Source organism: Lycium barbarum, chromosome 7 (genome assembly GCF_019175385.1).
Source record: "Lycium barbarum isolate Lr01 chromosome 7, ASM1917538v2, whole genome shotgun sequence".
In the NCBI taxonomy this organism is placed as follows: domain Eukaryota; kingdom Viridiplantae; phylum Streptophyta; class Magnoliopsida; order Solanales; family Solanaceae; genus Lycium; species Lycium barbarum.
In genome coordinates this window covers 120,131,906-120,158,919 of record NC_083343.1, presented here as the reverse complement: position 1 = coordinate 120,158,919, position 27,014 = coordinate 120,131,906, and the positions used below count along the sequence as shown (strand labels likewise).

General features: G+C 37.0%; 1 protein-coding gene and 2 long non-coding RNA genes across 4 annotated transcripts; all 3 read right to left on the bottom strand.

The window, feature by feature from the left end:
* Positions 1–744: 744 nt before the first annotated feature.
* Positions 745–2,522, bottom strand: LOC132604011 (uncharacterized). The gene is made up of 2 exons (XR_009568616.1): positions 2,114–2,522; positions 745–1,835 (listed from the first exon to the last, which is right to left on the bottom strand). It is a non-coding gene; the product is annotated as an uncharacterized LOC132604011 (long non-coding RNA).
* Positions 2,523–5,164: 2,642 nt separating this feature from the next.
* Positions 5,165–6,939, bottom strand: LOC132604010 (uncharacterized). The gene is made up of 2 exons (XR_009568615.1): positions 6,532–6,939; positions 5,165–6,253 (listed from the first exon to the last, which is right to left on the bottom strand). It is a non-coding gene; the product is annotated as an uncharacterized LOC132604010 (long non-coding RNA).
* Positions 6,940–21,765: 14,826 nt separating this feature from the next.
* LOC132604005 (cysteine-rich receptor-like protein kinase 44) lies at positions 21,766–25,510 on the bottom strand. Of its 2 annotated transcripts, XM_060317315.1 has the most exons (8): positions 24,574–25,510; positions 23,884–24,030; positions 23,665–23,789; positions 23,080–23,290; positions 22,730–22,967; positions 22,408–22,558; positions 22,210–22,283; positions 21,766–22,108 (listed from the first exon to the last, which is right to left on the bottom strand). In XM_060317315.1, exons 1-8 carry the CDS (start codon positions 25,394–25,396, stop codon positions 22,066–22,068), a joined length of 1,812 nt encoding a protein of 603 aa, XP_060173298.1. In that variant the 5' UTR covers positions 25,397–25,510; the 3' UTR covers positions 21,766–22,065. The 2 variants fall into 2 exon arrangements, with proteins under 2 accessions (XP_060173298.1, XP_060173297.1); XM_060317314.1 differs by having other exon boundaries at positions 21,766–22,283.
* Positions 25,511–27,014: the final 1,504 nt, after the last annotated feature.

The following is a 27,014-nucleotide window of genomic DNA, read 5'->3' as shown; positions in this document are numbered from 1 at the left end:
TATTAATTTATTTGCCATGCTTCCAAGTATATAGAGTGTTGCCACATCAAAATTTATCCATAGTACAATACTTAAACTACTTTAATCCTCACCTAATAATATAACAAATAAATTCCTCTCCCTCCATTTTAGTTCAATGTCTTTAACCAGTTAATCATGTACTTATTTTCTTGATCATGATTTACTTAAATATGAACCACTTTTAACACATTTATAAACTTGAGGAATAACCTCGCACGTCCAACTCAAACTGTACCCGTTATTCCTTCCTATTTATTTTCTCTTTCATCCGCCAACTTTACATTTTAATCATGCTTCAGTATTCTTACCTTATCCGACATGCATCTTTCGCACCGTTGCTTACATGTGTACTTTGTAGCTTCCAATATCATTAGTCATTTTCGTCTGACGATGCCGTTCTTCAGCTGAAATCAAGGGTTAGTCTAAGGAATGTCATTTCCTATGGCTGGGCTCTATCGCACGATCTTAAAAATGAAAGAAAGGTAACATCCTAAATGTCCTGTAGTTTCCTGTTTATAGATGTGGTGCACAACACACCGATAAACAAGACTCTACTAGACACGGCTCGTAGACACTTCGTAGGACTGAACTGCTCTGATACCACTTCTGTCACGACCCGACTAGGGCCGCGATGGGTACCCGGGACTAACCACCGAGCACCGCTCGTTTCCTCACTCGTCATAACCATTTTACATTTCTTTATCATTCATAATCTCATAATCATAAGACAACCATTTTTCATTTGACAACACAAATGATTTTATTATACATGTGCCCCTTAGGCCATCAAAATAACATATACAAATATAACATAGTAATCTTGTGAGACCATCTAACCCACACTGCGCATCTACGAGCCTCTACTGACATATTATACATATAGACGGAACAAGACTCCGTCGTGCGCGAAATACATAAAGGAGCCAAAAGAATAAACATAAGCACCTCCGAACAATGGAGTGCTCTCAATCAGCTGACAGCTACTAAGAATCTGGATCAAGCTCACCTCCCTGTCTACCTGTGGGCATGAACACAGCGTCCGAAGAAAACGGACGTCAGTACGAATATTGTACTGAGTATGAGAGGCATAAACAATAGCAATATATCAATGAAATATGAAGGCATCAATGAGATAAAGGAGGCATCAAGAAAGGGCAATCTGTACTGGCTATCAAAAATAACTGAAATAATGCATGCTCACTTACTCATAATCATTACCATGTATGTATACACATATAAGCTGCCCGTCCATATAGGTACGGTGTGATAATGTATAAGCTGCCCGTCCAGGTAGGAGCGGTGTGATAATCATAGCCTGCATCCAGGCCTCCCGCGTCCGGGGTATAAGCTGCCCACTATAGTGGTGTGCACATCTACGTGCCTGCCCGACCGACTATAGCGCGGCGCGGTGTGAGAAAATACATACGTATATATATAAAGCATGCATAAGAGCCCAATCAAAAGCCATAACTATATCGGAGTGACGTAAAGTCGGTGGCTTCCGACGTCATTATGGAACATTCATTGGCATCCTGCCTCACCTTGAAGGAATTAGCATATAAGGTGAGTGTAAGCAATAAATAACATCATTAACATCATAGGATCATCACAACATGAGTATTGGGATTTCTATACTTTACTCATTACCTTGTGTGTCTAATTATGGACATAGACTCGTATTTTTCAGAACTTAAGGAAACTCATGGATAAAAAGAGAGTCAAGCTATAAGATTCATGCCATAGAAAGAAAGGACTAGCCTCACATACCTTGAACTCTATCTAATGTCCAACGTCTACTTCTCGAGCTCGCAGGTCTAAAATTAAGATAACATAGGCCACGGTTAGATTATCCACATCACTTACTAACCAATCCAAGTACGAATGAAACTTAACAAAATTCGGGCAACATTTCCCCTGTAAACTTAACAATCCTCGAAATTCCAACTTAGCCAAACATCAATAAAAATACCAACAACAACAATACCAACACTTAATCATGCAATTTTCTTCCTTCCAATTCCACTTAATACAATTTAATTTTTCCACTACAACATCATTAACTCTAATTTCATGACAAAAGAAGAAGTCTTACCTCAAATATAATTAGGACAGATCTTCCAATAACTTGCACAATTTGCCCATTTCATCTTCTTCAACTTTAACTTCTGATCTTGCTGCTCCCTCAAACACTTAGAACACCTCGGAGATTATTTATTTATTTATTTTATTTCATTTTGCTATCAAAATATTGAGCCTTATTGTGGACTGCCATGGCCGTGAGCTTGGCAGCCATGGTTAATGCTAATTTTCTTAAGAAACAAAATGATTAGCTAAGAGAGAATGGTTTAATTTAGGGGTGCTGGTACGTTTCTTAAGAAGCAAAAATGAAAGCAATGTAAAAATGGGAATTCTCCAAGTAGAAAGTAATGTGCAGCCATTGTAAATGCAAAAAGGCATTCACTTCCTTGGCCTTAAACGTATCCCCATGCACTTTATGTGCTTTATGACTCACCCATAACGCTTCATGCCACTTTTGTGTAATTCACATGACAAGGACACATGACACTCATTACTATTATTTAACGTAGCATTTGGTGAATTATGCAACTTCCTGTAATTGTATAAGAATGAAACACGTACTGCCCTTGGACCAAACATATGTCCTTGTCCAATATTATCTATAATGATTATCCCTTTATGGGACCCGCATATAAATGTTGTCCTCTTAGCATCATCCAAATATTTTGACTAATCATTTTTGTTTCACGCTACCTTCGGCCACTTTTAATTTATCCACATAACTAGTCTCTTGCTCTCAGTTCACTTAAATAGTAATGATTTTTTTAGCACACCTTATATACACATTTTATGCTCCTATGATATGTCACTAGTTCATGGCCTCTTTTGCCACACATAAAATATTATTTCCAATCATCGATGTCACTTTTTACCGTCTTAAATCATTTCGGGACTTCATCCTCTTATACACCGAGTTCTTAATTTGCATACTTGAATATGATCAAATCCTCCGTGCTCGTGTAAATTTTGCTCATATTGGACGATTAAATTTTTCTAGTCCAAAAATACGGGATATTATAGCTTGGACCGTATTTCATCAAATAAATTTCGAACCTCGACAAAACTTATTTTCTTAGATTTGTTTAACTTCAAATATTTATAACACATCTGTATCATTACTACAACCACCCACAAACTTGGGAGGATAACCTCATTTTCGTTACTAATATCATTTAACTCGCACCCTTTCCAACACATGAAAATACGGGATGTAACATCCTTCCCCCCTTTAGAACATTCGTCCTCGAATGTTAAATTAGCCCTGCGCTCCCAATACTTCCTTAAATGTTCTTTTACTGGATTATGTTCTTCACATGCCTCTTTCGTTGGTCGACTCCCTTCAATTTATTATGATGCATTTCAGATCTCTAAGTAACCATTCTCGTAATATTTCGAAAATGCAATCTGCTACATACATATGTATTAATTTTTCCTATATAAAACTTATATAAAATGGTGAAGGGTCCAACGTTTACTTTCCAGTGGTGCCCATCCACTTAACCAACCCATTGATATTATTAGACTTTATTATCTCAATTGAATCAGCCACCAATTCTACCAAATAGTCTTAGTCATATATTGCTTGCTTGACATGCCCACACGTAGCATGTAAAATATCACACCTGTCCCCTTTATGCTAATTGTAACTGCTTCACTTTATCTCATGTAATTAATTACTTGTTCCCTTAGTTGACCTTGGGGCCCGTATAACTTTATACCACTTCAGAAAATTGTTTATCAAATGTCACCACTAATGAATTAATTGCTTAGTCACTAATACCTTAAAATGGTACCACCTGGAAGTGTTACATTTACACTTATCCATTACTAACAAATTAATTCATTCCTCCACCATATTCCTCATTTAGTCAATTATACACATATATTTTTTTTTTAACTTAAATATTTAATCACATTTATGGAGACACGTAGTCATGTTGATTATGGCACTTGTCACTTTATTCTTTAACTAATAGACTTGTTTCCCACTACAATTATTAAATAATTTCCTGTCCACAATCTCTTAAATTATAATCACTTAAGGCTGCCATCAGTTATATAAACACAAACACACCTCAACCTTCTGCCACCTAGCCATGAGTCACACGGACATATGCCCATTCATTCAAAAAAAATTATCCAGCCATTTCAATTGATTTATTTACTTCTATCATGATCCCCAATTTACTCAATTACACAGATAATGATATATCAATTGAGGAACATTTAAATTATTCACCATCATAGCCGTGGGGTCCACCACTGAAATGGCATCCAAAGATAAAACTTTGTGGGCATTTGTACGAATGTCTTGAGTCACTATTAATTTATTTGCCATGCTTCCAAGTATATAGAGTGTTGCCACATCAAAATTTATCCATAGTACAATACTTAAACTACTTTAATCCTCACCTAATAATATAACAAATAAATTCCTCTCCCTCCATTTTAGTTCAATGTCTTTAACCAGTTAATCATGTACTTATTTTCTTGATCATGATTTACTTAAATATGAACCACTTTTAACACATTTATAAACTTGAGGAATAACCTCGCACGTCCAACTCAAACTGTACCCGTTATTCCTTCCTATTTATTTTCTCTTTCATCCGCCAACTTTACATTTTAATCATGCTTCAGTATTCTTACCTTATCCGACATGCATCTTTCGCACCGTTGCTTACATGTGTACTTTGTAGCTTCCAATATCATTAGTCATTTTCGTCTGACGATGCCGTTCTTCAGCTGAAATCAAGGGTTAGTATAAGGAATGTCATTTCCTATGGCTGGGCTCTATCGCACGATCTTAAAAATGAAAGAAAGGTAACATCCTAAATGTCCTGTAGTTTCCTGTTTATAGATGTGGTGCACAACACACCGATAAACAAGACTCTACTAGACACGGCTCGTAGACACTTCGTAGGACTGAACTGCTCTGATACCACTTCTGTCACGACCCGACTAGGGCCGCGATGGGTACCCGGGACTAACCACCGAGCACCGCTCGTTTCCTCACTCGTCATAACCATTTTACATTTCTTTATCATTCATAATCTCATAATCATAAGACAACCATTTTTCATTTGACAACACAAATGATTTTATTATACATGTGCCCCTTAGGCCATCAAAATAACATATACAAATATAACATAGTAATCTTGTGAGACCATCTAACCCACACTGCGCATCTACGAGCCTCTACTGACATATTATACATATAGACGGAACAAGACTCCGTCGTGCGCGAAATACATAAAGGAGCCAAAAGAATAAACATAAGCACCTCCGAACAATGGAGTGCTCTCAATCAGCTGACAGCTACTAAGAATCTGGATCAAGCTCACCTCCCTGTCTACCTGTGGGCATGAACACAGCGTCCGAAGAAAACGGACGTCAGTACGAATATTGTACTGAGTATGAGAGGCATAAACAATAGCAATATATCAATGAAATATGAAGGCATCAATGAGATAAGGAGGCATCAAGAAAGGGCAATCTGTACTGGATATCAAAAATAACTGAAATAATGCATGCTCACTTACTCATAATCATTACCATGTATGTATACACATATAAGCTGCCCGTCCATATAGGTACGGTGTGATAATGTATAACTGCCCGTCCAGGTAGGAGCGGTGTGATAATCATAGCCTGCGTCCAGGCCTCCCGCGTCCGGGGTATAAGCTGCCCACTATAGTGGTGTGCACATCTACGTGCATGCCCGGCCGACTATAGCGCGGCGCGGTGTGAGAAAATACATACGTATATATATAAAGCATGCATAAGATCCCAATCAAAAGCCATAACTATATCGGAGTGACGTAAAGTCGGTGGCTTCCGACGTCATTATGGAACATTCATTGACATCCTGCCTCACCTTGAAGGAATTAGCATATAAGGTGAGTGTAAGCAATAAATAACATCATTAACATCATAGGATCATCACAACATGAGTATTGAGATTTCTATACTTTACTCATTACCTTGTGTGTCTAATTATGGGCATAGACTCGTATTTTTCGGAACTTAAGGAAACTCATGGATAAAAAGAGAGTCAAGCTATAAGATTCATGCCATAGAAAGAAAGGACTAGCCTCACATACCTTGAACTCTATCTAATGTCCAACGTCTACTTCTCGAGCTCGCAGGTCTAAAATTAAGATAACATAGGCCACGGTTAGATTATCCACATCACTTACTAACCAATCCAAGTACGAATGAAACTTAACAAAATTCGGGCAGCATTTCCCCTGTAAACTTAACAATCCTCGAAATTCCAACTTAGCCAAACATCAATAAAAATACCAACAACAACAATACCAACACTTAATCATGCAATTTTCTTCCTTCCAATTCCACTTAATACAATTTAATTTTTCCACTACAACATCATTAACTCTAATTTCATGACAAAAGAAGAAGTCTTACCTCAAATATAATTAGGACAGATCTTCCAATAACTTGCACAATTTGCCCATTTCATCTTCTTCAACTTTAACTTCTGATCTTGCTGCTCCCTCAAACACTTAGAACACCTCGGAGATTATTTATTTATTTATTTTATTTTATTTTGCTATCAAAATATTGAGCCTTATTGTGGACTGCCATGGCCGTGAGCTTGGCAGCCATGGTTAATGCTAATTTTCTTAAGAAACAAAATGATTAGCTAAGAGAGAATGGTTTAATTTAGGGGTGCTGGTACGTTTCTTAAGAAGCAAAAATGAAAGCAATGTAAAAATGGGAATTCTCCAAGTAGAAAGTAATGTGCAGCCATTGTAAATGCAAAAAGGCATTCACTTCCTTGGCCTTAAACGTATCCCCATGCACTTTATGTGCTTTATGACTCACCCATAACGCTTCATGCCACTTTTGTGTAATTCACATGACAAGGACACATGACACTCATTACTATTATTTAACGTAGCATTTGGTGAATTATGCAACTTCCTGTAATTGTATAAGAATGAAACACGTACTGCCCTTGGACCAAACATATGTCCTTGTCCAATATTATCTATAATGATTATCCCTTTATGGGACCCGCATATAAATGTTGTCCTCTTAGCATCATCCAAATATTTTGACTAATCATTTTTGTTTCACGCTACCTTCGGCCACTTTTAATTTATCCACATAACTAGTCTCTTGCTCTCAGTTCACTTAAATAGTAATCATTTTTTAGCACACCTTATATACACATTTTATGCTCCTATGATATGTCACTAGTTCATGGCCTCTTTTGCCACACATAAAATATTATTTCCAATCATCGATGTCACTTTTTACCGTCTTAAATCATTTCGGGACTTCATCCTCTTATACACCGAGTTCTTAATTTGCATACTTGAATATGATCAAATCCTCCGTGCTCGTGTAAATTTTGCTCATATTGGACGATTAAATTTTTTTAGTCCAAAAATACGGGATATTATAGCTTGGACCGTATTTCATCAAATAAATTTCGAACCTCGACAAAACTTATTTTCTTAGATTTGTTTAACTTCAAATATTTATAACACATCTGTATCATTACTACAACCACCCACAAACTTGGGAGGATAACCTCATTTTCGTTACTAATATCATTTAACTCGCACCCTTTCCAACACATGAAAATACGGGATGTAACAATTAAGAGACTTGTACAACAATTAATATTTACACTATAGCCAGTGGTATAAATAGAGGGACATTCATTTGTAAAAACCACCAAGCAAAACAATTCAAGTTCTCTCTAACACAAAGCTTTCTTTAGCAAATTTCTCTTGTCTTCCTTAACTACCATTTTCTTAGAGATCTTGAATTTAGTGATCTAGGCTGACTTGACATAGCAAAATCGTGAGCAAATTGTGCAAGATTGTGAGCAAGTTGTCAAGTGCCGCACGTGCGCTTAGTAGCAGACTAAGGACGTGACAACGTGGTATCAGAGCTAATGGAAAACGACGGAGAAATCAATGCTACTAAACCCCAAGACAATGTCACCCAGGATGCCACTGGCAAGAAGGGCCATAACAAAAAGAGGAACGCCGCCAAGAAGAGCCAGGAGATGCCTCCAGAGGTTGTGTCAAATGAAGGGCTTATAGCTCAAGAACCATCTACCACTGAGGCAAGCTATGATGATGTGGAGGTCATGTCCGAGGACGTCTCGCTCGGTAAAGAGTGGGTTATAAAGGTTAATGTGGGGATGGACGCCATTGACATCTTTGGCCAATGTTTGGGAAAGGTAGAGGGCACCCTCAGCATTCTTGAAAGGCACACTCTTGAAGAGATTGAGAGCATCCGAAATGACTTGGAGGGGCGTACATATGCCAAGATTAAATTAAGGCAAACCAGCACAGCCTTAGAGTACAGTCTGACGGGGGCGTTGAGTACTATTGATGCCACGAATGGAAAGATAGTGGCACTCAAGGAAATGGCTGATGATGGCGTGACCGAGGCAGCATGTAATGTTGTTGTGATGAGATGGGCTAACATCAAGGCCCCTAGGTCACCTTTTTTCAAAGGGGTTCATGATGTAGTGGAGAACTTCCTTTGGCACATGCAGAACTATTTCAGGCATGGAAAAGTGAGGGACGAGGAGGCCAAGATCAACACTGCAGTGTTGTACCTATCAGAGACTGCCATGCTATGGAGGAGAAGAAAGGTTGCCGATGCTAAGAGAGGTCTATGCACCATTAACACGTGGCACCAGTTTAAAGCTGAGTTCAACCATCAATTGTTCCCAAATAATGTGTTTACGAGTCAAGATACAAACTTATGGAGTTGTAGAAAATAGGAAGCATATGTCACTATGTCAAGGAGTTCACCACCCTTGTGCTTCAAATTCCCAACCTCTCCAGCAATGACTTATGGTTTAACTTCATAGACGGGTTGTAGAATTGGGCTAAGCAGAAGTTGGACTACCATCAAGTTGAAGACATAGACCAAGCCATAGTGGAGGTCGAGTCTTTGATGGACTTCAGGCATGAAAGAATAACAAAGGCAAAGGCAATAAGTAAAGGGGTAGCAATACCAAAGCAGCGGAGACTATGACGAGTGCAAGGAGTGGCAACAATAATAATCCAAGATTTAAAGTTCCAACAAGTTCGATGTCCAGAAGTCAAGTGGTCGTCAGGGATATTCCAAAAAGAATGCGTAGATCGAGAAGAAGGGATAGTACATATGCGAAGGGCCGCACATCTTTAAAAATTGCCCCAACCTAAAGAGCCTCAGTGCTATGGTGTGTGAAAGGAACGAGTAGACGCAAGGACAAAGTTCAGGAACCGCACAATTAGGGACGATCAGATGATGTGCTGCTATCAAGAAACACATCAACTAGCCTGAAAAGAATGACAATCAATGCTTGGACCTTACCATCAACAACAAGCTCGCTCGTGCTTTAGTGGACATTAGAGCGACTCACAATTTTGTGACCCGAGGCCGAAGAAAAGAGACTATAGTTGAAGCTCACTCCAATTAACGACCACGTCAAGACCATGAATGCTGAGCCACAAAATGCCCGTGGTGTAGCCAATTGTGGTGGTGTCAAATTGGGTGATTGGAAAGGGACGACAAACTTTACCGCCACTACTATGGATAGCATTGACATTATTTTGGGGCAAGAAATCTTTAGACATTAGCACTTGAAAATTGACCCCTACCTCCAATGTCTCTTGGTCTTAAAGAAAGAGTGAGCTTGCATGGAGCCTATAATGACTATGCTGCATGCATCGGGGTCAAGCATAACTTTCAGCTATGCAGCTTATCGAGGGGCTCCAGAAAGGAGAGTCGAATTTTGTGACAACCATTGCAAGTGTGGAGGAAATAATGGCACCCAAGAGGCACTGCCGCCTTGGATAGATAATTTGGTCAAAGAGAAAAGAAATATGTTATGCCCGAAGATCTTATTAAGCACTGGTGTTCCAAGCATGAGGTGGACCATAAGATTAAGTCAGAGTATAAGCCAGTCAAGTGTAATGTTGTGGCCGATGCCTTGAGTCGGAAGGCCGAGCTTCTCGCCACCACTTCAGCAAGTTGTGACATTCGAGAGGCTATAGTAGAGGGCATACAACATGATCCAGTAGCCAAGCAACTCATGGAGTATAGCCACCCAGGGAAAGACAAGACATTTTTAGGTGAAAGATGATATGTTGCTCACCACAGGTCGGAGGGTCTATGTGCTTAAATTTGGAGATATTAGGCGACGTACTATAAAGAAGAGTCATGACACCATATGGCCCGGTCATCCAGGCCAACCTCACACTAGGGCCTTGGTTGAGTCGGTCTATTATTGATCGCATATACGAGAGGTTATAAAGTGTTATGTGCAGACTTGTCTTGTGTGCCAACGTGACAAGTTCAAGCAGAGGAAATCACAAAGGAGGCTACATAGGAGAGATATGAAGACTTGTGGCAATTCAAAGACAAGATTCGCAAGTTTATGCAGCAACATTATGTCGCGGTCGTCACAACATCATGTGAGGGATAGTGTGATGACCCACCACGTTATCATGCCACCTTGGTGTTACGCCCTATTATGAACTGGGTCCAATATAGTTTGCAACTTCACGGTTCTTCTAACTGGTTTGAAAAGGGTTAGAGTCGCCACCTTATTTTTTAGGAAAATCAGGAAACCTATATGTACATGTATATCTACTCCATTTTAGTCCATGAAACCTATAAGATTATAGATAAGGGTTTTATTTACCCCGAGGGGAAGGTATTAAGCATCCCTCAGAGCCTGTCCGAAGACAGTTCTTAAACTTAGTTTAATTGAGCACTAGAGGGGGATTATCTATCTGCTTATCATTATTATTACTTATTTCAAAATGTTATGATTTCACGAAAACCTACACTAGGTGATAATATATTAAGTATATACGGTGTATAAATATGTATTTATATCAAGTATCAAGTATTCATAAAGAATGTATAGTAAAAAAAAAAATATATAAAAGAGTATAAAGAGAATGCACCTCATAAGTATAAAAGTGTATATGTTAGTACAAAGGGTGTACATATATGTTAGTGTGAAGAATGTATAATTATATAAAGAATATAAAAAAAATGTAAGACTATGTAAAAAATAAATATATCAAGGATATAAATAATGTGCGTCTATGTAAGAACGTATGGATATTAAATAAATAAAGAATGTATTTTCAAGAATAAAAGAGTGTATATCGAACATAAAATGTCTAAAGAATTGTATAACTAGATATATTAGTCCATAAAGAATGTAAAAATAATCTACGAATATTCATTGGTGTAAAGAGTTTATACAGCAAAATTATTCAGAAAAGTAAAGTTTATTTGACTTGTTTCTACCGTTTAGTTAAAAAGAGTGTTTGTTTAATGAATATCCTATCAAAAGAATAAGGAACAAAATAATTGTAAAAGGTATTGGCAAAAAATAAGTATAAGGGATTGTGAATAAAAAATGAGTGAAAATGTATAATGCCTCTAAAGAATAAAAGATTTGTGAATAGAAGACTTAATATTTGCCTAGCGTCAAAATGTGAATTTAACTTAATTAAAATATGTATTAGTGTACACGAAACAATATAAAATGTAAGTTGTATTAAGAGTGTATAAATAATATAAAATAAAGGACGGACTAGTATTTTTTGCCTAAACGTCAAAAGTGTGAATTTATTCAACAAAGTATTTATACCAAGTCAATTTAATACAGTTATGAAAGTATTGACGGCCTAAGTCTTGCCTAGAGCGAAAGACAATTTTAACTTTAACAAACAAGGCGACAAGTAAATAAATATATCAACCCGTTATTCCAAAAATAAAGTTTCCACTATACGATGAGTTTATGTTTTGTACAGTTATAAAAAAACGAAAAGTAAATACAAACAGTGATTCGATGAAGTCTTTGAGTTCCTTCCGAGTGTCGTCTTCGGATGTATCTCCGGGTACCTGTATAAATACTTAATAAAAGTGTTAGTAAGAGAATAAATAACTATCTAATGAATTAAAGAAATGATAAATAAACTTAAAATAAAAACCCGTCTTTTGTACATGGGAGGCCTTGGAAATCGACGGAAATTTCTTCATCGGCCATTTGGGTTTAGTATTCGCCCAAATGAATTTAACTAAATGCGATAAAAAGTTAACAGTACCATTGATCGCCAAAAATATTTTTTCGGGCACAAAGCCAATATTTATTTAGTAAAAGAATTGTAAAATCAGTCCGATAGCAACGTAACAGGGATGAATGTAGTACAAAACCAATAGCAAAATTAGCTATAGCTAGATTACAACAGCAGCAATAACTAAGAAAATGAACTCGTAGAATACGCCTGACAAATGCAAAGACAGCGCCAATGATTTTTCGAAACAGTTAAGGCAACACAAAAATTATTAAAAGACAATAATAAACATGGCAATGGTTTAATGTAACATAGCAGCGATAGCAAACGTAGTCAAAAAACGGGGCAGCCATGGTTATTAGAGAACAATCTCCGTCGAAACTCCGGGAAAGGCAGTAACGAGAAACAATAGAGGGCAAAAGAGACAGCGTTTTCTAGCCAAAATCATAAACCAAAACAACCAGAACAGTCAAGATATGAAAACAACCACAAAATAAACATCAATGGCCAAGCAAACAGAGACAAGCACAATTGGACACTTGGAAACGAAAATAAGCTAGGAATATTGAAGACAGCCATGGTAGACGTCGGAAAACAACCAGTCACCGGAGCATAACAACTCCGGCCAGATCTGAAACGGGACAAAAGGATTGCCTGAAAACGCAAAAAATAGCCCAACAGTAGTGCAACAAACAAACAAAATCATACGTATACGAAAAATGTATAAAAAATGAAACAAAACGGGAGTCGTCGGAGATGGTGGTGGAGGCTGTTTGCCAGCGACGGGCAGCTAGCGGTGGTTGGTGTGGTTCAAAGCAGTGGGGGGATGGGGAACGGAGGACGTAGTGGTGTTATGGTGCGTGGGTGGTTCGTGGTTGCTCCGGTTCATCGGAGTTTGGAGCTCCTCTCCGAGCAGTGGCGAGGGAAAACAAAGGCTGTTGTGTGGCGATTTCTGGTGGAGTGGGTGAGATGGCAAGGGCTGTTTGTGGCGAGAAGTTCACCGGAGCTCCGATGTGGAGGGTCGGCGGCAGTTGAGAAGAGAGAGAGGGAGACGAAGTGGGGCAGCGGGGGTGGTTTGGAGGTGTTGTCGTGGTGGTGTGGTTGGGAGACGAAGAAGGAGGTGTGGGGGTGGTTTGGGTGCGTTGCCGGAGGTCCGAGCTTCGGCGTGGTGGCGGCGACAGCTGTGGGAGGAGTGAGGAGAGGGAGAAAAAAAATGTTTAGGATTTTTAAAAAATCTGAATGTTGTGTGTGTTGTGTAATAGATAAAAAAAAAAAAATTAACCCCTCCCCTTTTCTTATAATGTAAACAAATACCCCCTTTTGTCCAAAAAATAATGATCTTCCCTCTCTTGTCCCCTTTACCCCTTTTAACCCTTATGTAAAAATACAATAACCAATGGATCAAGAATCCAACTCATCACCTCAAATGTCAACTTTTAAAAAGGTGACGAGACCTTGACTTGATCGAATTTTTGTTCTGCGTTTAAAAATTAATTGCTCCGATTTTCTCTGTACTAATGGACTGTACTAAAATATAGTTAATTAATACATGTGTAAGTATAAAATATAAATATTAATGTGTAAGATATGAAAATGTATTGCTACAAAATTAAGAAACAATTATTAATTGCACAAAAATGGTAGTATTACGCTGTACATGTGCAAAATAATGATTCTTGGAAAATGACAATAAATTGATAAAATTCCTACAATAAGGACAATTATCAATAAATTGTCGAAAAATGTAAAAATGTGTAAAAAAAAAATGTATTTCGCGCTCTTTAACGAATCAGCCCCCCCCCCCCCCCCCCCCCCCCCCCCCCCCGCGAAAACGTTAATTTTAAGCACGTCGAGCCAAAATTAGGTGTCAACACTTGGTACCACTTGTAACTAGTTTTTCCATGTAGGAAGCTTATGTGTACAAAAGAAGCTAGCTTATTTGGGAAGGTTCTAGAGAAATTTGGGGATTTCCCTTGGAAGACCCTAAAATTCCATGGATTTGCATATGTCCTTGGAACATTCTAGTTTTGTAGAGATTTCTAGAACAGGGACTTATGTTGTAAATACTAATGGACTTGTAGAACAATTAATATTTACACTTAGCCCCTAAGTGAGTAGTATAAATAGAGGGGCATTCATTTTTTAAAAACTATAGAGCAAAACAATTCAAGTTCTCTCTAATACAAAGATTCCTTTAACAAATTTCTCGTCTTCCTTAATTACCATTCTCTTAGCGATCTTGGGTGTAGTGATCTAGGCCGACTTGGCATAACAAGATCGTGAGCAAGTTGTCAAGTGTCGCTCGTGCGCTTAGTAGAAGACTAAGAACGTGACAAAAAGCACCAGAAGAACAAAGAGAAACTTACTAATCCAAATAAATAATGTTACAATGACTAACATATCCGGTGAATATAAGATAGGATAGGTGACAGTTTTCTAGAACACACATCTTGATTTAGACCCTAATTACACGCAGCCCTGCTACATTCTACAAAATGTGGCACGAGAACAAACACTGCGAGGAGACTTGTAGCTTTATCTTTAATATATCATTTAAGGCCTTTTGTTAAGATTTTGATTTAGACCACAAATTTATTTGATCCGCTCTAAGCTTTATCTTAAATTTATCAGTCACATTTTTAAGAACTACAAAGTCAATTATAAGGAATGTACTTCAGTTCACTAACTTTTCAGGAACTCGTTGAAAAACACATTTAAAGTACCTTTCATTTTGCTGATTGTTCCTCTTAAACTTTTAACTTTTGCTCTAGCAGTCCAGCTTATTAGTACGGGTTTTCATTATAAAAGTCGACATTTTTTTTTTAGTTTCATTAATTCAAAGCATATTCATAATAAACATTACTTAAAAAGGCTTGAATTAGAACTTATAAGTAAAACCGTCCGGCTTAATCTCCAGCAGCAATGTAGCCAAAAAGTGATTGTTTCTTCCCTATCCAGACTGAATGTCTGCCCCACATTTTTATGGCAGTTATATTGAGATCGGGTGTGGCCGGACCATTTTGTCCGGTCACGTCAGCTAATCGGTAAATTCCTAAGTCGGTGGGAACGTTATTCTAGTCTAATTTTAATAAGTTTGGTCTTATTTATGGTGAATGTAATTATGTTAGTATAGGATTTGTAATTCCATTGGAATAAAATTACCTTATTAGACTAGGGTAAGAAGGACCTTACTTGTATATAAGGAGGTCATTAGGATAAATGAAAAGCAGAAAGAATTCTCCCATTATTCTTGTCTTTAAACTCTTGCCCCTGTCTCAATTTTAACATGGTTTCAGAGCCACGTTAGAAAGAATATAAAAATCCTAAAATAATGGCAGGTGATGGAGAAATCAGCGATAAAAGCAAACGAATCGCCACTGAAGAAAATAAAACCCAAAGAATAAAGATCTCTCCTTATAACACTAAGTCAAACGGTAACCCTATAATTGTGGTGACACGAGTCCAATTGAAGGGTGAAAATTATGAAGAATGGACTAGATCTACGAGGACAGCCCTAAGAGCGAGGAAGAAATTTGGCTTCGTTGACGGAACGATCAAGAAGCTGGATGAAGAGTCTCCAGACTTAGAAGACTGGTAGACTATAAACTCACTATTGGTGTTGTGGATTTGCAACACCATAGAACGAACTCTTCGCTTAACAATTTCATATAAAGAGGAAGCTGAAGAATTGTGGAATGGCATCCGAGAACGGTTCGCCATTATAAATGGCCCTCGGATGCAACAACTAAAAGCTGAACTCACGGAGTGCAAGCAGAAGGGAAGGACCATAGTGGATTACTATGGAAAACTCACTAAGGTATGGGAGGAATTGGAAAATTACGAACAGATTCCAACTTGCAAGTGTGGAAAGCTCATGTGCAATCTACGGACAGCCCTAGAAACTAAAAGAGAAGAAGAAAAAGTGCATCTTTTCCTCACGGGATTGGATTGAGCAATGTATGGAATAGTGAGGTCCAACATATTGGCCCAGGAACCATTTCCATTATTAAACAAATTCTATTCGAAGCTGGTGTAAGAAGAGCGTGTGAGAGGAATCACACGAAAAATGGAGGACCGAAGTGAAACCATGGCTTTTGCCGTGAAAAGGAGAAACCCTCACCATGACCAAAGTGAAAGAAAAAACGATGGTGCATTCTGCACACATTGCAAGAGATCCGAACACGTTGAGGATGGATGTTTTTGATTCATTGGCTATCTAGATTACTGGCTAGGAAATAAAAAAGAAGATGAAAAAATTGGAGGAAGAAAAAGAGGAGGGCCACAATAACAGAGGGACGGACTGGGATCTGGTCGTGGAAGAGGCAACTACCAGGCTAATGTCGTGGTTGCCAAGGAGAAAGATCGAGTGGAGATAGGGCTGGTGAACACAGGTGGACAGGACATCACCATATGCACGAGGAGATCCGGAAGATTATGATTCACATGTTAAATTCCCAAGGAATAAACCCAAATGGCAAGATGGACGGTAAGACCAAAAACTCATTTTGGATCATTGACTCCAGAGCTACCAACTATGTGACAGGTAATCCGGAGAAACTAAGCGATCAGCAGGACATTCCTGAGTGTTCGGTTGGGCTTCCGGATGGAAGTAACTCGGTGGCCATGAGAGAAGAACAACTAAGCTAAATAATAGGATTTGGTTGAAAGACGTCCTTTACATTCCGGATCTAACATGCAATTTAATTTTTGTATCATAACTTGTTGATAATTTAGATTGTGATGTAAAATTTAACAAAATTATGTGTGTTATACAGGACCAAACCACGAGGAAGCTGCTTGGAACAGGTAAGTGTCGAGGTGGACTTTGCTATTTCTGGAATGTGCTGCAGATACGAGCTATGAAGGTGGAGGCAGTCAATTGGTTCGATTGTTGGCACAAATGATTTGGTCATCCTTCAGCACAAGTAAAGAAGTCTATTACCGCATTAGGCCTAAAAGAGAGTAGTATTAGATTAGATAAAGAATGTGATGTATGTCAAAGGGCAAATCAAACAAGAAGTGTTTTTCCTTTATGTGATAATATAGCTTCGGATATTTTTTATATGATTCATTATGATTTATGGGGACCAAATAGAACCCTTTCCTCTTGTGGTACTTCATATTTTTTTACTATTGTGGATTATCGTTCTAGAGCCGTGTGGATTTTTCTTTAATTGATAAGAAAGAAGTGTCCCAAACCTTGAAAAATTTCTTCACCTTGGTTGATAGACAGTTTGGTAAGAAGGTGAGGATTGTTAAAAGTGACAATAAAACTGAGTTCACATGTATGAAGACTTACTCCTTCGAACATGGAATTCTTCTTGTACAGGGACACCACAGTAGAATAGAAGAGTCAAAAGAAAATACCGTCACATTTTTAATATGGCGCGAGCATTAAGATTTTAGGGTCATCTTCCAATCAGATTCTGAGGAGAATGTGTTTTGACTGTGGGGTATTTGATCAATAGAACACCATCTTCGGTTTTAAATCAGAAAACCCCCTGTGAAGTTGTATATGGGAAAGCACCCTTTTATGACCACTTAAAGGTGCTGGGGTCACTATGTTATGCCCACAGAAAGGGAATAATATGGGACAAACTTGAGAGTCGGAGTCATAGGTGTGTCTTCCTGGGATACCTCTACAGACAAAAGGCCTGGAGATTGTATGACTTAGAGAACAATGAATATTTAGTCTTAACAGATGTGGACTTCTACGAGACTAAGTTCCTCTTTGCTGTAGGATCAGGTAACTTAGTCGATAGCATGCAAGTGAACCCAGATGAAACGGAGAAAGAAAGAAACCAACACGATTTCGATATGGACTGGACTAATGATGTAATAAAGAATAAAACTCGAATGGACGAAGTACTGACACTAGAGAATAAACCCACGAAATAGCCAGAATTGGACCGGACAGACACTGTTCCAGAAAAAGAAAACGTGGAGGAAGTACGAATGGAAGATGTCTGGGCAGATGAAATACCAACGGTAGAACAATTGGGTCGGGGTAAACGTCAGAAACATGAATCGATTCCGTTGCATGACTATGTCCCTGAAACATTCCAAAAAGAAATCCCATCAATGCTTCCGTCCGATCCTCTTAAACCCTCAAGTGCACCTTATCCTTTAGCTTACTATATATCTTGTGATAATTTTTCCTTACAACACCAAATCTTTCTTGTAGCAATCACTACAGGAACCGAGCCAAAAACCTTCTCAGAGCCAATGAAAAAGGAACATCAGAGAAAAGCCATGCAAGAAAAGATCTGTGCATTGGAGGATGATGCAATGTGGATGTTAGAAACATTTCCACTGGATAAAAAAACGCTCGAATGTCGATAGGTATACAAGATCAAGTATAGCTCTGATGGCACAATCAAGTGATAAAAAGCTCGGTTGGTCATTTTCGGGAATAAACAGGATGAAGGAATTGACTATAATGAAACGTTTGCTCCGGTTGCTAAGGCAGTAGCCATTCAGCCCTTCCTGATAGTTACGGTTGTGCATAATTGGGAGTTCCATTAGATGGATGTCATAATGCCTTCTTGCACAGTGACCTTACAGAGAAAATTTATATGAAATTGCCACCAGGATTTCATGTTCCCTCTCCGGGCCAAGTATGTCACCTCTGGAAATCTTCGTATTGTTTAAATAAGCCCCATGGTGCTGGTTTGCAAAATTTTCCAGTGCTTTGATGAAATATGGGTTCAAACAATCGTATTCCGATTATTCTTTCTTCACGATGCACCAAGGAGGTATGCAACTTAATGTCTTAGTATATTTGGATGACTTGATTATCTCCGGAAACGACCATAGGTCCATTGAACGATTCAAAGACTATCTCCGTGCATGTTTTCACATGAAAGATATGGGTTCTCTGAAGTATTTTCTGGGAGTTGAGGTTTCACAGGGACCAACTGGACTATTTCTTTATCAACGGAAATATGCCTTGAATATAATCTCTGAGTCCAGATTACTAGGAGCTAAACCAATCAATACTCTCATGGAATAGAATCACAGTTTGGGGTTGGCCAAAGGAGCCAATTTGGGAGATCCGGAACCATACCGACGTTTGGTCGGTAGGTTGATATACCTCAGTTTTACGCGATCAGAGTTGTCATATTGTGTGCATGTTATATCCCAATTCATGCAACAACCGAATAAAGCACACTGGAACGCGGCTCTTCATGTGGTGCACTACTTGAAGAAGAACCCAGTACAAGGCATTGTAATGACAAAAGATTGTGATCTCCAGTTGTACGAATGGTGTGATTTGGACTGGATCGGATGTCCGTTGACTTGAAAATCCCTTACCAGTTGGTTTATCTCCCTCGAGAATTCACCCGTATCATAAAACACCAAGAAGTAGCACATTGTCTCTTGCTCGTCAGCGGAGGTGGCATCCTAGTCAATGGCAATGACAGTTTGTGAATTGAAATGGTTAACGAGAATTTTGCATAGTATGGGAGTTGAACATAAATCTCCAGTGAAAATGTATTGTGATAGTCAAGCGGCTGTATATATTGCGTGAAATTCGGTGTTTTATGAACGGCCTAAACATATTGAAGTAGACTATCACTATGTACGGAATGCACTCCAATACGGTATAATACTTCTCAGTCATGTGTCAAGCAGTGAGCAATTGGCTGATGTGTTTACAAAAGCGTTGGGCAAATCTTAGCATCAATATTTGCTTGGCAAATTGGGCATTCGTGACCCTCATGCTCCAACTTAAGGGGGGTAATGGGACCGGGTGTGATCAAATCAGTTTGTCCTGTCACATCGGTTAAGTCGGAAAATCCCTAAGTCGGTGGGAACCCTATTCCAATCTAATTGTAATAGATTTGGTCTTATTTATGGTGATTTGTAATTATGGTAATATAAGATTTGTAGTTCTATTGGAATAGGGTTACCTTATTAGACTAGGGTAAGGAGGACCTTACTTGTATATAAAGAGGTCATTGTGATGAATGAAAAGCAGAAAGAATTCTCTAATTTTTCTTATCTCTCTAAATTCTCGTTCCTGTCACGATTTTAACAAGTTAACAGTAAATATCACCTAGTTATGGATGAAATAGTTCATATCCTTTCCCTGCAGACAATCTCACAATAAAACATGAGTAGATGATTGCAATTTTTTATTTTTTTTTAAATAATGGAGTAGATGATTGCAATGTTTAGTACATCTAAATAGAAAATCAGCTTCCCATACTCTGTTCTGGAAGATGATAATTTGTGTTTCTTTGAAACATATCACACGCACCTGCACTATGTTCGATATTAGGATTTTGATTAAAGCCCATAATTTTAGGTTTCATTTATGAAAATTATGATTTATTTTAAAGCAGATCTTAGACTTGTGAATTAAGGGTTATAGTCAATTAGTGATGAATTAATTCATGCCCTGTTTTATGAAATCACATTAAGTCTTTCATTTAATTATCAGTTGAAAATATACAATGAGGTTATAAACAAGAAATTTTGCACTGCACATGGATTGACAGAGATATATGTATCATTGTTTTGAAAGGCAGTGTCAGGACTCGCCCCGGGGCGAGCCCCGGGGCAGGGCAGTGGCAAAACGCCCTGGGGCTAACGTGCGGGGCTTAGTTCCTATGAGGCTTACGCCCTAAGCGCCCAACCGTACGCCCTAAACACGCCTAACGCCCAACGCCCAGGGCTCGCCTAACAGTTCTTACACAAATTATATTTTAAATTCCTTAATTAAAATCATTCACCCTCATAATTGTTTAACAAAATAATGATACTTAATAGTTTTTCATCTATAGAAATAGAAGATTGGGTGTAACTCATATAACAAGTCGTAGTATTGGATATTTACTATTTGAGAACGTCGTGAGGGTGAATATCACTTAATTTTTTTAAAAAAAAACACATAGCGGAATTGTACATTTTCACTTGTCATTGGTCATAAGTCCTATGTATCAGAATTATCATATAATTTTATTTTTTGTTCATGAAGAAGTTATGTTTTAATTGTAATATTGATAAATTCTATTGATTATATGCTTATAGGGAGATAAAATGAATAGTATGATAGTAATAGTGTTTTAAGAAATTGTGTTTTTTTCCGTGTTTGAAAGTTAAAATGTTAGAATTGATTTGCATTTCATAAAAGCTTTTATTTCATTGTATTGTTTATACTTGTAAAATTATGTTATATATAATTACAAGTTATAAGCGGTGTATAATGGATTGCTTTGATCATTTTTTTGTGAGGATCAAGCGCACGCGCGCTCACACACACACGCACACATACATACATATATATATATATATATATATATATATATATATATATATATATATATATATATATATATATATATATATATATATATATTTAGATATGTTGTATGCTAAGTAGAGTTGTAAGATGAAATTTATGTAATCCTAATTTTACCTACTAATTCTTTTAACTACTCATTGAATCTTTTTTAATTAGATAATAAGTAAAATTATATAAGTGCATGAATTAGCTTTTGAATTGACTTGAACGTTTTTTTTTTTTTTAATAATAGAAATGAGTGACAATATTTATTGGAATGTTGATACTTATGACCGCGCGAAGCTCAGATAAATTCACTAGTTCAAAATAAAGTTCTATTCCAAAATGCTCAATATTGAGAGTCATTAGCTAGTTATCACTACAAGAAATAAGTCTTTTCGTATTTGTCACAGAAAGTGAAAAATTCATTACAAAAGACTTGCTGTGATGATTTTAAGAGTTGAGAATATTCTCTATACGTGGTGATCTTGGGTATACTACCTCGGATAGACTTCAGTAATTGATTCTTGAATAACGGACGATGGAATGGATTTTCTTGTGAGTTGATGCATCTTTCCTATTCTAGTATAATCCTTAAAAGATGCTGGTTGATTTGGCTCTGACAGAGTAGCAGAATCTGTACAGAAAATATGAGCTATCAACACAGTTGTAGGTCTTTCATCCAAATCATTTTGAACGCATAAGAGTCCAATATATATACATCTCATGATTTCAGACCTTGAATTTGAGTCACCGATAAGAGTTGAATCTACAAGTTCCATAGCTTTGCCATCTTTCCACAACTTCCAAGCCTAAAAATATCAACATAGCATTCGTAATGTCCTCCAGATCAGGTTGTAAAAAAAGAAAAGTTGAATGTTGTAGAAATATAATGTTAATAATGGGAACTCTTAAATACAATTAATTTGCTCTTACGTGGGTAAGAAGGTCGTCAAATTTATCTTCTTGATAAAACGATCTATTTCTCTTTCCACTTATTATCTCTAGAAGAAGCACACCAAAACTGAATACATCAGACTTCACAGAAAATTGACCATGCATCGCATATTCTGGAGACATGTAGCCGCTAACAAAGAAAAATAAATCACATTAATTAACACTCTCCCATAACGGATCCGCTAAAAAAAGTTCAAGTTTTTTGTCAACACCGTAGCAATAGAATTTAATTGATATGATGGATGTAAAAAGGAGAAAGGAGTATATGAATGCATATCTATAGTTGTTGACAAATACTTACTATGTGCCAACTATTTTGTCAGTGCTTCCTTCAGTTTGATCAACTCCAAATATTCTAACCATGCCAAAATCTGAAATTTTTGGGTTCATGTCTTTGTCTAACAAAATGTTGCTTGCTTTGAGATCACGGTGTATGATTCGAGGACAAGAATCTTCATGAAGATAAACTAATCCTCGTACTATTCCTCTTATAATCTTGTCACGAACTGACCAACTCAACGTTGCTTGCTTCTTCGTATCTTAAAACATATCATAAGAGTTACTAAATATAGAAACTAATTTTCTTTTGTAGACAAACTAAAAAGAAAAGTAAGACTCAGAAATTGAAAGGAGAAGTATAAACAAACCAACCAAATAAGAAATAGTCGAGGCTTTTGTTGGGCATGAACTCATAGATGAGTATCTTTTCTTCTCCTTCCAAGCAAAAACCGAGCAGTCTCACTAAATTTTTGTGTTGAAGCTTAGCTACAAGTAAAACCTCATTCTTAAATTCATCTACACCTTGGCTTGATCTTCTTGATAGCCTTTTTACAGCTATTTCTTGTCCACTAGGAAGTTCCCCCTGAATGAAAGAATTATGAATAGACATTTTGGATTTACAATCAAATCTAACTTTAATACATAGACAATATAAAAGAATTTTGAGTTTAAGTCTTATGCATTGATGGTATAAGAAACACTTACCAATCAGGTCATTAATAAGGTAATTACAAGTAAATGTTAATGATAAACATAACTAATTGATAACCTAATGAAAATGATACTTGACCTACAATAGTAGGTTAAATTACATTGATCGTGTAAAAAGAAATTTATATATATATAGCGTCTAATCACTTATGAAAAGTAAACATCCATAAAAGGTTAGGATTAGAAAACTGTAAAAGAAAAAATTATACAATGACTATATATAAGTTAAATCCTTTACAACTTTACCTTATAGACATCACCAAATCCACCTACACCAATTTTGTTTTCCATCGAGAAACAGTTAGTGGCAGCTTCAGTTGTACTAAAGTCATATTGCAAGGATTCAGTTGTTAGAATCCCACCAAGATCATCTGCAATATATATAAATAGAAAAAAAAATTAAGGAAAATGAAGGACTTCAATTGTACTTATAAAGGCATAAAGAATATTGGTATTTTAATTTACCATTCATCTCCTTTAGAGTATTACTTCTTTTCTTCCTTCTTTTCCTCAGTATTAAAGGAAAGACTCCACTGGATTGTAGAAACAAAATAGCGACAACAGCGACTACACAAATAATTAGTGCTAATTGTTTTAGGATTCCAGCATGCCCTGCATCAACAATTCAAGAATTCAAATTCATCTACTGCTTTATTATATAACTTCGATGTGATATTTTTTATTTCATTTGTATAAAACTACTAATGTTTTGGTAAATCTTGCCATGTTTATTTTTAACAATCCAAAAGTTGAAGCTCACAGCCGGACCAATTCAGATTTGTGTCGGATAGTAGTGCTCCCTACCTAAAGATTGAAAGATGGAAGAATCCCAATTAACTATCTCATTACAGGGGACGGATGTAGGGCAATAGATATTGGTTATCTGAACCCAATAACTTTAACTCAGATCATGTATATGTATTAAAAAGAACATCACATTATAGTACAAATAATAAATTTAGAATCAATTAAACAGGATAGCAGAATTTCGAACTTGAACCCGTAAAATTCAAATCCTGAATCTACCATTACCTATTATACCCTTTGTTGTGTATGTTACCATGGTTGTAAAAACATAGACATTGGGTTCAACATAAAGAAAACTATTATGTCTTCAAACCTATCCAACATGCATAGAGTGTTAGTAAAACGTACCTTGGCTATGGTAGAATTGGTACTCTTCATACCTCATAACACAACTAGGAAATCGAACTCTAGCACCCCTATATTCATCACAGCACTTACGGAAAACATTGGTGGCATTTCCAAGGCACTTGTGGCAATCAGAAGAAGAAATATCAGGAATGCATTGAGCTAAGGCATAAATTGTTATGTCGCTGTTTAATTTGGTTTCTCTAGTGACAAATCTCTTGCCTATCGAACGATCACTGGCAGCTTGAGTCACCACATCATCCATCATTTCTTGTAGCTTCTGTTTGAACCTGCTCTGTTCATCAGTGGTAAATTGAATAGTTTTATGTAGCATATAAGGTTTATCTGGTGTTTTTATTATGGATTGATAATCTGGCTCGGGGAATATTGATTGATTAGAATAACGTAATAAGCAACCGTCCGACCAAAATACAGCCATTTTTCCGCCGGGGCAGCTGTGGATTATTTTATTAGAAGAACTAGTTACACAATCTTGACATGACCCTCTGGCAATATCGCCTCGACACATAAACAGACCGTAAAATCTTTCAGAATTACCATTGCTACCGCTGCCACCAGTGGAGGAATTGTAAAAGTTATGTTCCTTAGAGGCATTAGAAAGGGTTGAAAGTAGCAAACGGAGGTTGGAAGGATAAGAGGTGTTTGTATTGTAAGTAGTTGTGTTTGGGCAGTAACAGGTATCATCATCTGATACTGTGCTACTGATGAAGAAAAGCACAAGGCATAAAGGGATATTTAAACCAGGCATTATGCAAATCGAACAATTCATCAAGTTGAGAGAAGGCAAATTTATAGATGGTGCCATCCCTTTAATTATAGTACAAAGACTTCACTTTATTGCTGGTTGTTGACTTGTTTGCGGGGTGGACTTGGAATTCATTCGCGAGTTTTTTAACGTAATAACGCTATCAAGTCACTTATAGTAATAGGTAATCATGGCAAACCTCATCCAGTAACTTGAAAATTAGAAGAGTAACCTGTTACAACCAATTATATTAATATGATGGTGTAGAAACTATTTACCAGAAAAGGATCAAACATACTCCTAACGTATTGGAAATAATTCAAATTGAATTTGTCCTTCTTCCATCTATTGGACCCTAATTGCTCTTAACATTAACTTTCAGAGTAAAAATGTCTCTCCTTCTACTTATTGAACCACAACTGCCCTTTAGGGTTTATCGGTTTCACGTGAATATTAAAAGCAGCCCAAAAGATTATCCGATTCATTCAAATTTATTTGTCAGGAATTGTTGGGGCTAGATTTTTAATTAATTAAAATCCACCATTATTAAAGGATGAAGTTGTTAAGTCGAACTTAGATCAGGAATCGATTGGAGCTTGTTTGCACCAGTTCTGAACCAAAAATCGTAGCTTACAAACAGAATATATTGTTGTCTTTTGAATCCATTAAGTCGCAAACACATGAATCATCAAAGAAACTGGACACAAACAAATGGTTTCTAGTTATTTTTGGTTAATCCGGATGAGTCGAGTTATTTATGGTTGGAGCCACGTAGACTAATAAGTCAGTGCCACCTTTTTTATTAAAGCACCACATGTTTCATCTCTTAATTTTGTCAATAGGGGGGGAGGGGGGGGGGGGTTTATTTTAACCTAAAAGTTAACAGTCACTTGGGGTTCAATAGGTGGAAAGAGAGCATTTTTAACACAAAAATTAATGTTAAAGATTGCGGCCCAATAGGTGGAAGAAAGATAAATTTTAGTTCATTTTGAATACGTTAAGGACATTTGATCCTTTTTCGTTCTCTTATACTATCAGCGTATATAATTTAAATTCTTTATTGACGGACAGGTCAAGCTTAACATCAATCTGGAGTATCTGAGAAACTTCCTTATTACCTTGTGCTATAACTCAAGAGTCAGGTACAATAATGACGTTAAATTTCATAGAATGATCATATTAGTAGATTTGGGCTATTTGACAAATGACAACCAATTCCTGCTTAAAAGAGACCTTTCTAATTTGGAAAATAGTGTCCATATCACCGACCAATAATTGGCACCTAAGTCCCCATTACCCTCTTTTTCTTACGTGATTCGTGTAAGTAGGATGTTAAGTGTTACTACTCCTGTTTAAATTCTTACCTCATTTTGAAAACCTTGTAAAAATAAATTTGCCACCAATATTAGGTAATAAAATTCTGTCAAATTGCAAAAAAAATCAAATTATTGGGAAAAATTTGCATTGTGATATCAAATTTAACAGATTGCAAGAATTTGGTCATAAACCTTGACGAATTTCATATTAATGGACAAAAGTTTCATTGTCAAGGATCTTGAGGGATCGCCAAAATATACTGTGTAAAAATTTCACGCATACGTTTTTGCTTTAAAAGAGAGAAAACCTCCACATAATATAGCTCCTTCTTTAGCTAATAAGTTCGTCACTCCCTTTTATT

Coding starts and splice junctions, on each gene's coding strand:
- LOC132604005 (XM_060317314.1), bottom strand. CDS start 25,396: ATGGCACCATCTATAAATTTGCCTTCTCTCAACTTGATGAATTGTTCG. Junction 23,291..23,664: donor GATTTGGTGATGTCTATAAG/GTAAAGTTGTAA, acceptor TCTTTCATTCAG/GGGGAACTTCCTAGTGGACA. Junction 22,559..22,729: donor GACAAAATAGTTGGCACATA/GTAAGTATTTGT, acceptor TTTCTTTGTTAG/CGGCTACATGTCTCCAGAAT.